General features: G+C 60.3%; 1 protein-coding gene across 7 annotated transcripts in view; it reads left to right on the top strand.

Moving 5' to 3' along the window:
• Positions 1-13,831, top strand: part of KIFC3 (kinesin family member C3) — a 38,616-nt gene that overhangs the window by 21,106 nt on the left and 3,679 nt on the right. For 4 of the 7 annotated variants that reach the window (XM_021705789.2, XM_021705787.2, XM_021705785.2 and 1 more), the window contains 9 exons: positions 5,030-5,095; positions 5,657-6,184; positions 6,709-6,882; positions 7,469-7,616; positions 7,700-7,830; positions 9,138-9,249; positions 10,517-10,698; positions 11,864-11,968; positions 13,657-13,787. In XM_021705789.2, coding sequence (XP_021561464.1) covers positions 5,030-5,095; positions 5,657-6,184; positions 6,709-6,882; positions 7,469-7,616; positions 7,700-7,830; positions 9,138-9,249; positions 10,517-10,698; positions 11,864-11,968; positions 13,657-13,787 — 1,577 coding nt within the window. The remainder of the gene's footprint in view (positions 1-5,029; positions 5,096-5,656; positions 6,185-6,708; positions 6,883-7,468; positions 7,617-7,699; positions 7,831-9,137; positions 9,250-10,516; positions 10,699-11,863; positions 11,969-13,656; positions 13,788-13,831) is intronic. The other 3 variants (XM_021705792.2, XM_021705786.2, XM_021705788.2) reach the window with 2 other exon arrangements.

Raw genomic sequence — 13,831 nt, 5'->3', positions numbered from 1 at the left:
TATTTCAGAGAGGGATCGTGGGGAGAGAAGCAGAGGAGGACAGAGAGGGACAAGCACACTCTGTGCTGAGCACAGAGCCTGACGCAGGGCTCGATCTCACGACCCTGAGATCATGACCTGAGCCGAAACCGAGAGTTGGACACTTAACTGAGCCCGCACAGGCATCCTGAAGAACAGCTGATTTTTACATGTTGATTTTGTATCCTGTGACTCAGCTGAGTTTATTAGTTCTAATTGGCCTGCTTTTTTAGTAATCAGATTAGTTGTCAACTTTTTTTTTTTTTTAAGATTTTATTCATTTATTTGAGAGAGCAAGAGAGATCACAAGCAGAGAGAAGAGGCAGAGGGAGAAGCAGACTCCTCATTGAGCAGGGAGCCCGATGCAGGGTTTGATCCCAGGACCCTGGGACCATGACCTGAGCCGAAGGCAGATGCTTAACCAACTAGGCCACTCAGGCGCCCTAGCTGTCAATTTTTAAACCTGAGTTAAGTTCACATAAAAATCTGGACCTCCTATTTTGTCAGAAAATACTGGAAGACGTGGCATCTCTGGGCTGCCGTTCCCATGTGGCACCCACTGTCTGGAGCTTAGGAGCAGTCCTGCCCTTGGCAGAAGTGAGCGTCCTTCCTCTGACTCCCCCGTGGTGCCCCGGCCTCCAGCACCCCTCCTGCCCCACGCCCTGCCTGACAGCCTCACGCAGAGACTCTGCTCGGCCTGGCCCCTCGTGCATTCAGCGTTCTTTCTACATGCGTTTACTGAGCACCTGCTGCGTACCAGGCGCCCACACAAGAGACAAATATTGCCTTCAGGGACCTTCATGCTAACAATAGAACTCATTAAGTGATTTACGTGTATTATCTTATTTAATCTCACCTAATCCTCCAGACATCCTCCCAGGAGTAGCCTCCTTGTCCGGATGAGGAAAGCAAGAGGCATGGCCATGTGGAGACTTCTCCACGGTTATCCAGGGGGCAGGGTGATGTCTGTATTAGAAAGCTGGAACTGGAGGGTATTATGCTGAGCGAAATAAGTCAATCAGAGAAAGACATGTATCATATGACCTCACTGATATGAGGAATTCTTAATCTCAGGAAACAAACTGAGGGTTGCTGGAGTGGGGGTGGGGTGGGAGGGATGGGGTGACTGGGTGATAGACACTGGGGAGGTTATGTGCTCTGGTAAGCGCTGTGAATTGTGCAAGACTGTTGAATTTTCAGATCTGTATCTCTGAAACAAATAATACATTATATGTTAAAAGAAAAAAGAAGATAGTAGGAAGGGAAAAATGAAGGGGGGAAATCGGAGGTGGAGACAAACCATGAGAGACGATGGACTCTGAGAAACAAACAGGGTTCTAGAGGGGAGGGCGGTAGGGGGATGGGTTAGCCTGGTGATGGGTATTAAGGAGGGCACATTCTGCATGGAGCACTGGGTGTTATGCACAAACAATGAATCATGGAACACTACATCAAAAACTAATGATGTAATGTGTGGTGATTAACATAACATAATAAAAAAATAAACATAGGTAGATAGATGATAGATGATGATAGATGATAGATTAGATAGATGGCAAATATTTGGAAACTTTGGGAGATTTATAAATTATAAATACAAGGGGCGCCTGGGTGGCTCAGTCGTTAAGCGTCTGCCTTCGGCTCAGGTCATGATCCCGGGGTCCTGGGATCGAGCCCCGCATCGGGCTCCCTGCTCAGCGGGAAGCCTGCTTCTCCCTCTCCCACTCCCCCTGCTTGTGTTGCCTCTCTCGCTGTGTCTCTCTCTGTCAAATAAATAAATAAAATCTTAAAAAAAATTATAAATACAAAATAAAATATTTTACTTTTCTAAAAAAAAAGGAAAGAAGAAAGCTGGGCAGTCCAGCCCGAGAACCCATGTGCTCAACTGCCCCTCAGTGGCAGAAGGGCTCGAATGCGCAAACTTGGCATTGGGCAGGGCAGGGTGGATGGGGCCAGATGGGCACCGTCAGTGTTCATGTGGCCACGAGTCAGGTGTCTTGCGAGGGCGCGTGTGTGGGGACAGGATGGGGTGCTTCCCAAGGCTGCCCCTCTGGACTCTGTTTCCTTGGGGTGTTCTGGGTCCCAGCACCTCTTGCCTTTTCAGCTCAGCCACGCCTTGGTCTTGCCATTGGGAGAGCCGTCTTTTCCTCAGAAGATAGCCGGTGACCATGAGCAGGGCCTGGTGGGAGCCAGGGAGGTCGTCAGCAGGTTGTCTGGGCTGATGGGAGCAGACAGCTGAGACCATGGACCTGCGCAGGGCGGCCCCACCCTCTTCGGCGCCTGCCTCTGCTGAGAGATGGGAATGCGGCTTTGGGCCAGACAGGCCCCGGGCCCCCCCCCCCCCACTCCCACTGAGGCCCTCTGCCCCAGGCCCACGACCCAGTTTCTCTGGCTGCCCGGGAGCCTGGGCCGGGGCAGGGATGTTGCACAAACCCAGCCTGGCCCCTTCCTCAGCCCTGGGGTTGACACTGGCAGCCCGCCAGGAGCCTGCTTCTCCTTTGGCCTGGCTCTCCGCCCTTGGGAGTGTGTGCGCTGCTCGTCTTCGGTTACTTCACGTGTTTATTGAGTATCTACTGTGTGCCGGTCGCCTGCTGGGGTCGCCTGCTGGGGCTGGGGCGTCTGAGGGGTAATAGAGAAGGTCCCTCCCCTCCTCGCCTCCAGATGCAAGCGCGCCGCTGACTCAGAGCTGGGGAGGGTGTGTGAAGGGATGCCTACAGGGGCCCTCTCCCCTGGAAGGCCTTGCTCTCCAGTCTGGTTCACCCCCAGCGCCCCACTCTCTGCACTCACCGCTCCCGAAGCAGAGCCGTCTGGGTGGAGGGCAGCCGTCCCGCGCCCGAGCAGCACACATTCTCATTCCCCGGCCCCAAATGGGGCTGGCCTGCCGGGCCACCCTGCGGTGTTGGTGGCCTGTGTCCCCCGCACTGTCCAAGACGAGCCAGGAGATGACTGACACCTCTGACGAAGAGCCTTTTACAGCCTCTTGCTCGACTGCCCACCCACGCCCCCAGCGTTTTGCGGCCCCTTCCTTTTGGGGCACCCCTCAGAGGTTCCAGGCAGAGCCCGGGAGCGTCCAGAGTTCAGACTGTGATGCAAGAAGGGAGCTGGAGCCTGGGCAGCGGGCGGGCATCCTGACCCCCCGAGGGAGCACTGGAAGACCCCGCTTTCGTGCATAGGGCCTGCACGCTGGTGGCATGAGGGACGAGCGAGGTCGGGGCGCACCCACCTCGGCGCTGAGGAAGCGGCCTGTCTGGGGCACCTGCTCAGTGCAAGTGGGTCTTCCCGGGGCGATTTCTGAGGGAAGGAAGCGGGGGGGCAGAGGCACCCCAACCTTTCAAAGGGAGGTAGGCCCACCTATTTCAGGATGGCGGAGTGTGAGAGGAATGCATATTATTTGAGACTTAAAAATTGCCTGGAAGCACAAGGAATTTGTCAGGCATAATTGTACAGTCCAGAGACCTCCGCTTTGTGGTGTTGCATTCACAATTTTGTTTCGGGATTTTTGACTTAGTATGTTGAGGAGTCTTCCTCCAGGTCACTTAAAACTTGTGACAGACACAGCCGGAACCATAGCAGTCTGCGTGAGCACTCGCCGCGACTTACCTAACCATTCCCCTAATGCTGGGTATCGAGGTTACTCCCAAGCTTCACGGCTAAGGAATAACCCGCTGCCTTCTGCGAGCTGTCCCTCGCTCACTGGGCTCGGAGGCCGGAGGAACAGAGCGCTGCTCACGCCAGGCTCTTAACGGAAGGGGACGCTGGAGCGGCGCAGGCCTGGTCTGTCGCTCCATTTCCTCCCCCCATCGGCTGGCTCGGAGGAGCAGAGACCACCCTCTCCCGCCCCGGGAGAGCGAGTGTGCCCCACAGACCTCGGATGACATCCCAGCCATGTAAAATGGGGAGCTGCGACACACCCCAGCATCCCAACATCTGGCCTCTCCTGAAAGATCAGAAGTTTGGAGATGTGGGCCTGCGTGTCCCTGGCCGTGGCTGCCTCCTCCGGGGGGACCTGTGCTGCCCCTCACCTGCCTTACCTGGCTGGCCCGGCCCCTGCAGGCCACAGACTTCGTCAGCTGTCGCTTAGTAATAAGAACCCAGGGCTTCGTGGCCTGCTTGGGTAAAACCCACCTCCTAGCCCCCCACAGAGGGAGTCTGACTCTCACTGGGCCTTCTCAAGGTGAGGTGCAGTCAGGAACGGGCATCACAGAATGTTCTGCAAGAAGACCCCCAAACTTGCACGGAGGAACACTGGTGGTGCCAAAGTCTTCGGCCGCATTTTTGGGTTACTTCCCGAGAGGTTCCCAGAGGGGAGCTGATGCGGAATCAGGGTCTGGGGCCAGCAGGGAGGGCGGCCAGCCGGACGACAGTTCTGGGGGAGGGCCACTGTCCTGGGATGTGTTGGCATCGTGGTGGCTTCCCCTGCCCTGGGCTCTGGCTGAGCCAGGCCACCCCTGCCTCCTGACGGGGTGTGCACCCCCTTCTCTGCTGGCCCCAGCTCTCCAGCAAGGCAGACTGGGAGCTGGGGGTGGGGGTGGGGGGACACAGGTCTGAGATGCGCCCTGGTTGCTGGTAGACCTGTCTGCACAGGCTCACTTGCCAGGAACCCCTTGAATGGAAGAATCTAGGGTCTAGGCAAAGACCGATCTAGGTTTTGCAGCATCGACTTTATACAATTCTTTCAAGGAAAAGAATATAAAATTACAAATACCTAAGTAGACACAGGCCACGGCAAGGACCGGTGCAAGGCAGGGGTCTGAGGGTCGGCCTCCTGAGTCTGGCGTGGGCTCAGAGTGGTGCAGGGGTCACCTCTGCTGTGCTTGCTCCCCACTTTCCCGAGAGCCCAGGCTACCTGGGTCTTGTGGCAGGTGAGGGTGCTGAAGGCTGTTGGCACGGGGCAGGTGTCTCTCACCTGGAGTCCCAGGTGCCCTGATGCTTGAACACAGGGAGGGCAGGGGCGGAGGTGTGGTGGAGGTGAGGAACGAGGCTCACCGTGACCGTGGCTTTGTGCCGGCAGGTGGAAAACCTGAAGGAGAAGCTCATTAGCCAGGCCCAGGAAGTGAGCCGCCTTCGATCAGAGCTGGTGAGGCTCAACACTGACGTCTTAAGGTCGGGGTTGCTGGGGGGGGGGCTGACCTGGCCTTGTGCAGACTGACCCTGCCAGATGGTGTGTGGGACCCCATCTCTCCAGAGCCCTCATGTCCAGCCCAAGTGGGGGCCACATCTTCGCCCAGCAGACTGCAATTCGGCCGGGGAGATGCTCCCCGAATACTTGTCACCACTCACTAGGCCCTCAGAGACCGTGTGACCCCAAAGGGAGAGAGGTTAATTCTCATCTGCTGATGTAAAATAGGAGTGTGAACTCTGTGTATAAATACAACTTTCTTGTTACTTTCACACTCAGGAAAATAGAATGAGAGGGGCGGGTGAAGGCCGTCCCTCCGGCTCCCCTTCTCTCCTCTGTCTTCGCCTTCTGTCCCTCTTGAGCTCCTGCTCTCTTCCCTCCGTTGCCTGCCTTTTGCTTTCCTCTCTCTCCACCTCTCCTCCTCTCTCCCCTGCCCCTTGTCCCCCCTCCGCCTCCCCACTCTTTGCTTCCCAGGTCTGCCCTGGCCACATGCGCCCCCTGTGCCCTGGCTCTCTGCAGGGGGGCACGGACTTGGAGAAGCACCGCGACCTGCTGGTGGTGGAGAATGAGCGGCTGAGGCAGGAGATGCGGCGCTTCGAGGCCGAGGTGCAAGAGCTGCGGGCCAAGGCGGCGGCCCCCTGCGCGGGCTGTGAGCACAGCCAGGTGAGCGGGCCGGCCGGCCCCAGCTGCTCCTGGAGGGCTGGGTCCCGAACAGCAACCCCGGTTCCTCGCGGTGACCCCTGCCTGCTCGTCTGTCCTTCCCTCTGTCTGCTGCACCCTTGTCCCGCCCCCCCCAACCACCTGCAGGAGAGCGCCCAGCTCCGGGACAAGCTGTCGCAACTACAGCTGGAGGTGGCCGAGAACAAGGGCATGCTGTCCGAGCTGAACCTGGAGGTGCAGCAGAAGACCGACCGGCTGGCCGAGGTCGAGCTGAGGCTCAAGGACTGCCTGGCCGAGAAGGCGCAGGAGGAGGAGCGGCTGAGCCGGCGCCTGCGGGACAGCCACGAGACCATCGCCAGCCTGCGGGCCCAGTCGCCGCCCATCAAGGTGAGCCTCCGGCGGTGGCCACGAGCGGGACCCTTGCCCTCTTGGCCCCTGGCGCCCAGGGCGGGGCCGCGCCGAGCAGGGGCCTTGTCTTGGTGAATGAGTGAGGGCAAGTGGTTGGAGGAATTGTCCCAGGTCGGGGCTCAGTCTTGCCCCTCCTCCCCCTTCTTGCTGTCCGGGGCCAGTCACGTAGTAGGCGGGCATCCGGCGCCCGAGGCTTGAGGTGCCCGCACCTGCCGGCCATGGGTGTGGGGCATCGCGAGATTCTGCCCTCATCTTGGCCCTTCTTGTTGGTTCTGTGCCCTGGCTGGGGCTGCAGCCAGGCTCTTGGGCTTACTGAAATGACAGGATTCCCGGAGGCCCTGCAGCGCCCTGGAAAGCCAGGACCTTGAAGCTCCTCCGGTTTTCTTCTGGGCGCTCTGGGTGGGATGTCCCTGAGGGTCCCCTCCTGCAGCCAGCTGCGTCCCCGGGGTCGGGCCGAGGCACCCTCGCACCTCCACGGGCCTGTCCCGCCCGCCCCCCCGCAGTACGTCATCAGGACCGTGGAGGTGGAGTCGTCCAAGGCCAAGCAGGCCCTCAGCGAGTCCCAGGCCCGGAACCAGCACCTGCAGGAGCAGGTGGCCATGCAGAGGCAGGTCCTGAAGGAGATGGAACAGCAGCTGCACAGCTCACACCAGCTGACGGCGCAGCTCCGGGCGCAGGTGCGCAGGCCGCCGGGGGTCGGGGCGCCAGGGGGGCACCGGGGGGGAGCCCGCAGACGCGGCATCAGTACAGGGCAGCGGGTCAGCACACGGTGGGCCCACGGACCTGGGTTCCAGGCCCTTCTCTCCCTGCTGCCTGTGAGACCCGGGCCAGGCTTTGTCTACGTCTCTGTTTCCTCATCTGTAAACGGGTGTGCTCGCAGAACGCACCTCCCGCGCGCGCCCAGGGACATGATCCCGAGTCTCCTCACACAGGGCCCAGCACACACGTTCTCGGAAAGGGGCCCCGGTCACTACTGTAACAAGTGCTTTCCCCTGCTCTCCTGGGGCCTGTGGCTTGTGCACCAGTCATGGGCCAGGACACCAGGCGGGTGCTGGGGCTGATGAAGGAAGGAGCTGCATGGAGCTCACAGACCTTTCCGGGAGCGAGATGGCCATCTGCCCCCTCCCATGTGTGTGTTTGTGCCGACGCGTGGGGGGCGCCGTTCGCTCACGTGCGCGTGTGGGGTAAGGCGCGGGCCTTCTTTCTGGCACCCGCCCCCCTGCCTCCCGAGCCTCACGCTGAGCCTCTGGCCTGGGCCGTCAGATCGCCATGTACGAGTCAGAGCTGGAGCGGGCACATGGGCAGATGCTGGAGGAGATGCAGTCCCTGGAGGAAGACAAGAACCGGGCCATCGAGGAGGCCTTTGCCAGAGCCCAGGTAGAGATGAAGGCTGTGCACGAGAACCTGGCAGGTGAGCCGGCCGGCTGGGCCCTGCCCTCTCCCCCTCCTGCAGCCCCTCCCCCTGTCCACCTTACACCTCTCACGTGCCCCAAGGGGTCCGGACCAACCTGCTGACGCTGCAGCCAGCGCTGCGGACCCTCACCAACGACTACAATGGGCTCAAGCGGCAGGTGCGCGGCTTCCCCCTGCTCCTGCAGGAGGCCCTCAAGAGCGTCAAGGCCGAGGTGAGTGCGGCGCGCGGCCGAGCGGACCGGGGAGGCTCGGAGAGGCCCTGGAGCCCAGGGCTCCATTCCAAAATGCAGTGAAGCCACCAGGCAACAGCTCTCCTCCCCCCACTCACACAGACTGAAAAACAGACTGGTCAGGGGCAGGTATTTCAGTATTTCTCTTATGACTATTTTTTATTTTATTTTTTTAGAGTTGGGGGGAGGAGGGGCAGAGAGAGAATCTAAGCAGGCTCCATGGCCAGCGCAGAGCCCAACACGGGGCTCGATCTCACGACCCTGAGATCATGACCTGAGCCAAAATCAAGTCAGGCGCTTAACCGACTGAGCCACCGAGGAGCCCTTATTATGACTCTTTAAACCAAGCATGCAACATATATCCTTGTATTTTAAACATGCTACATATATTCTTATATCGGTTAGTTTTAATTTTCTTAAGCTGTGCTTATACAGCATGAGAATAGCCAGCCTCTCTGAAGTGCCTCCTACATGCGAAGCCTTTTATAGCTGTCAGCTCCTTGAATTGGTAGCGCGGCCCTGCAGGGTGGAGAGACTGATGTATTTCCGGAATAGAAAATCGTTCTTTTTCTGTAGAAAAATTATGTCAGCAACACATGGACATAGTAGAAAGTTCAAGCCGTGCACAAGGGCATCAGATGAAAAGGAAGGGGACCCTCTCTGCCTCCCTGGCCCGTGCTCCCCAGAGGTGGTGTCTGTCAGGATCGCCCCCCCCCCCCCCGCCACTGGGCGTTCTGAGCTCCTGAAGCCTGTGGGTGTATTTGGGTGCAGAAACATACCCTTCTACCCGACAGAGGGGAACATCTGCATCTGTAGTCTGCATTTTGCTGCTTTCCCCTATGAAGTGTGACTTGGAGATCATTACCGCCCAGGTGCTACCGATCCACAGACCAGATGGTGTCATTCCCATTTTACAGATGAGAAAAATGAGATGTGATGACTGAACTAGTTGCCTTGGGTCCCCCAGCTGCTCAGGGGTAGAGCTGGAATTTGGCTCCGGCTGAATCATATTATAGTCAGGTGCTAGTCCTGGGGAGTGAGGGCGGAGTCCTGGCTGTTTGCATCGTTAGGGCAACCTTGAGCCACTGGCTTAGTCTCTCTGAGGCTCAGTTTATTCCTCTGTGAAATGGGCCTGGCGGCTGTACGTCCCCACGGGGGCTGTTGGAAGGAGCTGACATGTGACAGCACGCATCAAGGACTCAGCCCAGGGCAGGAGCGGGGGTGCAGGCAGCGTGGTAAGCCAGGTTGGCGGAGCCAGCCCCCGACAGCGCTGTGCGCCCCCCTGCCAGATCGGCCAGGCCATCGAGGAGGTCAACAGCCACAACCAGGAGCTCCTGCGCAAGTACCGCCGGGAGCTGCAGCTGCGTAAGAAGTGCCACAATGAGCTCGTACGGCTGAAAGGTAAGGGCTGCGGGGAGGCTGGGGGCGCCCCGGCACGGGGTCCCGACCTGGCTCCGAGCTGATGCTGCCCTTCCCCCCAGCCCAGGGCCACGCCTTGGAGCCTGCACCCTGTCGCCGAGGGGCTACTGTAGCTCCCACTCTCGGTAGATAGGGAAACCCTGGGCCCACAGAAGTCAGGGAACTGGCTGCAACGCGCATGGCTACCAGATGGTCCACCCTGGATGTGGACTTTGTTCGGTCCTACTCTGAAGCCCTCACCCTGGTGCCCGCGGCAGGCCACCCCCAGGCCCCGGGAGGGCCCCAGCGGGGGTAGGGAAGCCCTGGGTGGTGGGGGGCTGAAGACTGCTTGTTCTGACCAAGGGCCTGCTGACGGCACAGAGGGCAAGGGAGGGCTGCTCTTGCCGGTGCTGTTCCAGACATTGAGACACGGCCGTGGGCCCGCAGATGCTCTTGCTGCCCTCACAGTGCTCACTGCAGCTGGGGGAGCAGACGGTGATCTGTAACCACCCGGAGAACCCCGACACTGCCCCTGTTACTGGGATGGGGGAGGGGCTCTAAGAGCCCCTCGGTGTCTGACAGTGGGGGGTGTTGCAGGGCTTCCTGGAGGAGGTGAAGCCGCAGCTGAGGCCTGGATAGTGAGTTGCAGTGTACAGTGAAGGGGAAGGTAGGGGCATGCTGGCTGTCGCGGGGAGTTTATTCTTCATTCTAGGAGCACTGAGATCCCGCGGAAGGGCTTGAAGCAAGGGGATGGCACAGTCTGCGCCCCCAGGCCCCCCAGAGCTGCCTTGTTGCCCATCCCCATTCCATGTGCTGCTCGTCCACCTGCTGTCTGGTTCTCTTTGCCAACTGATTCCCAAGCCCTGTCCGGGCGTCCACGAAGCCCTTTTAGCATGACAGAACAAGTCTCTTGGCTTACTGGGGCCCACGCCCCTCACTGTATAGAGGAAACTGAAGTCCAGAGATACAGAGTGTCCATTTGGTATCCCACCCGGACTGGGGGCAGTGCCTGAGCCCCACAATTGACCCTTCCTCCCTTCCCCAACGTGAAGCTCCCAATCTCAGCCGGTTTGCCCAGGAAGAAAGTGTACTGATACATGAATTCATGATAGTGTGAGTGACTGATAACAGCGTTGTGGGCGGCCTTGCTCAGAAGGCTAGGGCTTCCTGAGCCACCAGGCTGCCCAGGACACCAAAGGACGCCAGTGGGGAGGCAGTCTGATCTTGACCCAGCCTGTACGTACCCTTCTATCCTCCCCACACAATCCAGGGAACATCAGGGTGATTGCTCGTGTCCGGCCAGTCACCAAAGAGGACGGGGAAGGACCCGATGCGACCAATGCTGTGACCTTCGATGCCGACGACGACTCCATCATCCACCTGCTGCACAAAGGAAAGCCTGTATCCTTTGAGCTGGACAAGGTCTTCTCCCCGCGGGCCTCACAGCAGGACGTGAGTGGGGATACGGACAGAGCAGTGGAAGGGGGGGGTTCACACAGGGAGAGATGATGGGGGCATGGACAGAAAGAAATTTTAAGAGTGGGAGAGACAGGATGGAGAAGTTTGGGGTGCTGGAATGCCTCGCTTCTTCCACTGGAGGAGAGGAGAGTGGGAAGCTAAGACAGGCTGAGAAGCCTCTGCAGGGCGGAGATTCAAGGACAGCCTATGGCACCTACGCTGTTCCTCCCACCCTTACAGCCCCACCCACTATTGGGGGCCCCTCCCACCCACGTGCCCATGCCCAGCCACAGGGCTCCTCCCACCCTTACAGACCCGCCCACTATTGGAGGCCCCTCCCGCCCACGTGCCCATGCCCACCCACAGGGCCCACCCACACTTATAGACCCACCCACTATTGGGGCCCCTCCCATCCCTACCGACCCGCCCACTATTGGGGCCCCTCCCACCCACGAGCCCATGCCCACCCGTAGGGCCCCTCCCACCCTTATAGACCCGCCCACTATTGGGGCCCCTCCCACCCACGTGCCCATGCCCTCCCACAGGGCCCCTCCCACCCACGGAGCCCCTCCTACACACACAGCCCCGCCCGCCCACCTGACCCTGGGGGGCGTTGCTGCCCCTGCCGGGAGCACAGGACTCAGTCCGCGGGTCTTCCTAGGATTCCCCCGCTGACCTGCAGAGCCCTCAGCCGCGTTCTTCTCTCCTCTCTGCCAGGGCTGACCGGCCAGGCCTGTCCCGCCTGTCCCTGTTCTTGGCCTCACCTTGGCCCCGTCCTCTGTCTGCTAGCAGGCAGACAGGCTGCAGGAGGCGCCAGACACATGCTGGCCTCCGCCTTCATTTTCCCGAGCTCTCCTTTAGCGTGGGAGAAGCTAGAGGTGGGGTCCCTGAGCTCCAGGGCCGGGCAGCCCTTCCTCAGGCGCTGGCGGGCAGGAGACACTGCCCTGTCGTCCCTTCAGTCTTGGCACTCTGATTGCCCACTGAGGTCTGTTGTAAGTGACCCATTAGGCACAAATTCTTCCACGGTGAGCGGCTTGCCAGTAACAGTACCCGCTGTGCTACTGCTGAAGGAGAGCGCGCTCGGGGGAGGTGGCAGGACCTAGAGCTGGTGGGGGGCCCACGGGGGGCTCGCCATCTCCATCCCACGTCCCCTCCACAGGTGTTCCAGGAGGTGCAAGCCCTGATCACCTCCTGCATCGACGGCTTCAACGTCTGTATCTTCGCCTACGGCCAGACGGGTGCCGGCAAGACGTACACGATGGAGGTGGGTACCCGCTGCAGGGGGCAGGGGTTCCACCGGTGAGGAGCACCCCCTTGCTGCCCTCGTGGCTTCGGGGTTCCGGCGGTACGGGAGCAGAGCTGGTAGTCGTCTGTGTTAGCCCGGAGGCACCAGGCCTGAAGAGGGGCGCCTTGCCCAGGAGGACCTGAGACGGTCCCGGTGGGCATGGGGCGGGGCTCGTGCACTGCCAACAAACTCCGGCATCACAGGGATCCCCGCCTGAGGTCCGAGTCCAGGCCAGACCACCTGTATGTCTCTCGGGATGGGCTTTCATTTTCCCTCCACGCATTTATTGGGCTCCTGCTGTATAGCCGCCCGGTGCTGGGCCCTGGGGTGTTAGGATGAATGAGGGCAGTCTCTGCTGCCAGGGCCAGGGCAGGGCCTCATCTCCCGGCCTGTGGCCAAGCCCCCTCGGTGCGGAGTGGCGGGAGAGGGAGCATTGAGAGGAGGAAGAATCTCAACTGTAGATAAAAATGGAAGGTGGTCCCTGGGGGTGTCTCTGGTTTGTTAGCATTTCCCCAGCTCTTGAGGGGGTGCTGTGGGGTTCTCTGCGAGGGGGTGAGGACAGGTGTCCCATTGTCTGGACAGGGCACCTATTGGGGAGGCTGCCATGGTGGCTCTTTCTTCCCAGTCTGGACCCTGCTGTTGCCCTAGTTCTGGGATTGATGAGACTGGTTAGTGGGGGGCAGGCCAAGCAAGATGGTGGGGGGGAGGGGAGGGGGGAGGGGTGGACTCCTAACTCGGGTGCTCACAGTTGGGGTGACCTCCAGGAGCATCTCTCCTCCAACATTACCTGCCGAGGCCCACGTACACGGGGCGCTGTTCTGGGGGCCGGGCACAGCTGTGACCACAGAGTGTCTGCCCCCCCGAGCCGCCCGCCAGTGGGGAGACCGCAGTGCCCACAACAAATCAGGCTGTGTCCTGTCAGGTGCCAGGGAGGAAACTTAAAGCCGAGTATGAGGAATCAGCCGTGAGGGAGGGATCAGGCCTTTGGAGGGAAGATGAAGCCACCTGCCTGAGGAAGTGACATTGGAGCCAACCATGGGGGCCTGTGGGGAAGAGCATCCCAGGCACGGGGATCAGCAGGGCTGAGGCCACAAGGCCGGAGGCAAGGAGGCTGAGCCACAGAAGTGGAAGGGGGTGAGGGGTGATACATAAGGGGAGGTGACAGCTCAGGTGAGTACTCCAGGTTTCTTTCTAGAAGGGCTGGCCAGCCCATCTGGCGCCACCGCACTGTGGCTCTGCCTGTGCCCCCCTTCCACCACCTGCAGAGCCCAGCTCGTGGCCTCCCTGACACGGGCCACCCTCTGGGTGGCGGCAGGCAGGTCGTAGGTTCCCAGTGCCCCCTCCCAGGGGGCCCCCAGGAGCAGGTATGCGCCTGGCGCTCAGCAGCACATAACCCAGGGCTCTGCTCCAAGTCTCAGGCTAGTCCTGGTAAGGCAGTGCCATGGAAAGGTGGGGGAAACTGAGGTCCAAGAGAGTGACGTTGCTTGCGGCTAGGAGAGGATGTTTGGGGGGCAGACCAGGAGGCAGGTGGAAGCTTTGGGCGGGGCGGCTGCCCTGAGTGGTCGCCAGAGGGGGAGGGGGCCACAGACCCCACACAAGCATCAGCACGGCCCACCCCTTGCGGATTGGAGAGGCGTGGCTCACTGGGGCCTTGCTTTTGCCCCCAGGGGACCCCCGAGAACCCCGGCATCAACCAGCGGGCCCTACAGCTGCTCTTCTCCGAGGTGCAGGAGAAGGCGTCGGCCTGGGAGTACACCATTACGGTCAGCGCGGCCGAGATCTACAACGAGGCCCTCAGGTGGGAGGGCCGTGCGCGGCCATGCGGGAGCAAGTCGGGGCCCT

This window comes from Neomonachus schauinslandi, chromosome 16, assembly GCF_002201575.2.
Source record: "Neomonachus schauinslandi chromosome 16, ASM220157v2, whole genome shotgun sequence".
NCBI lineage: Eukaryota > Metazoa > Chordata > Mammalia > Carnivora > Phocidae > Neomonachus > Neomonachus schauinslandi.
This window is presented reverse-complemented; position numbering and strand designations above follow the sequence as displayed.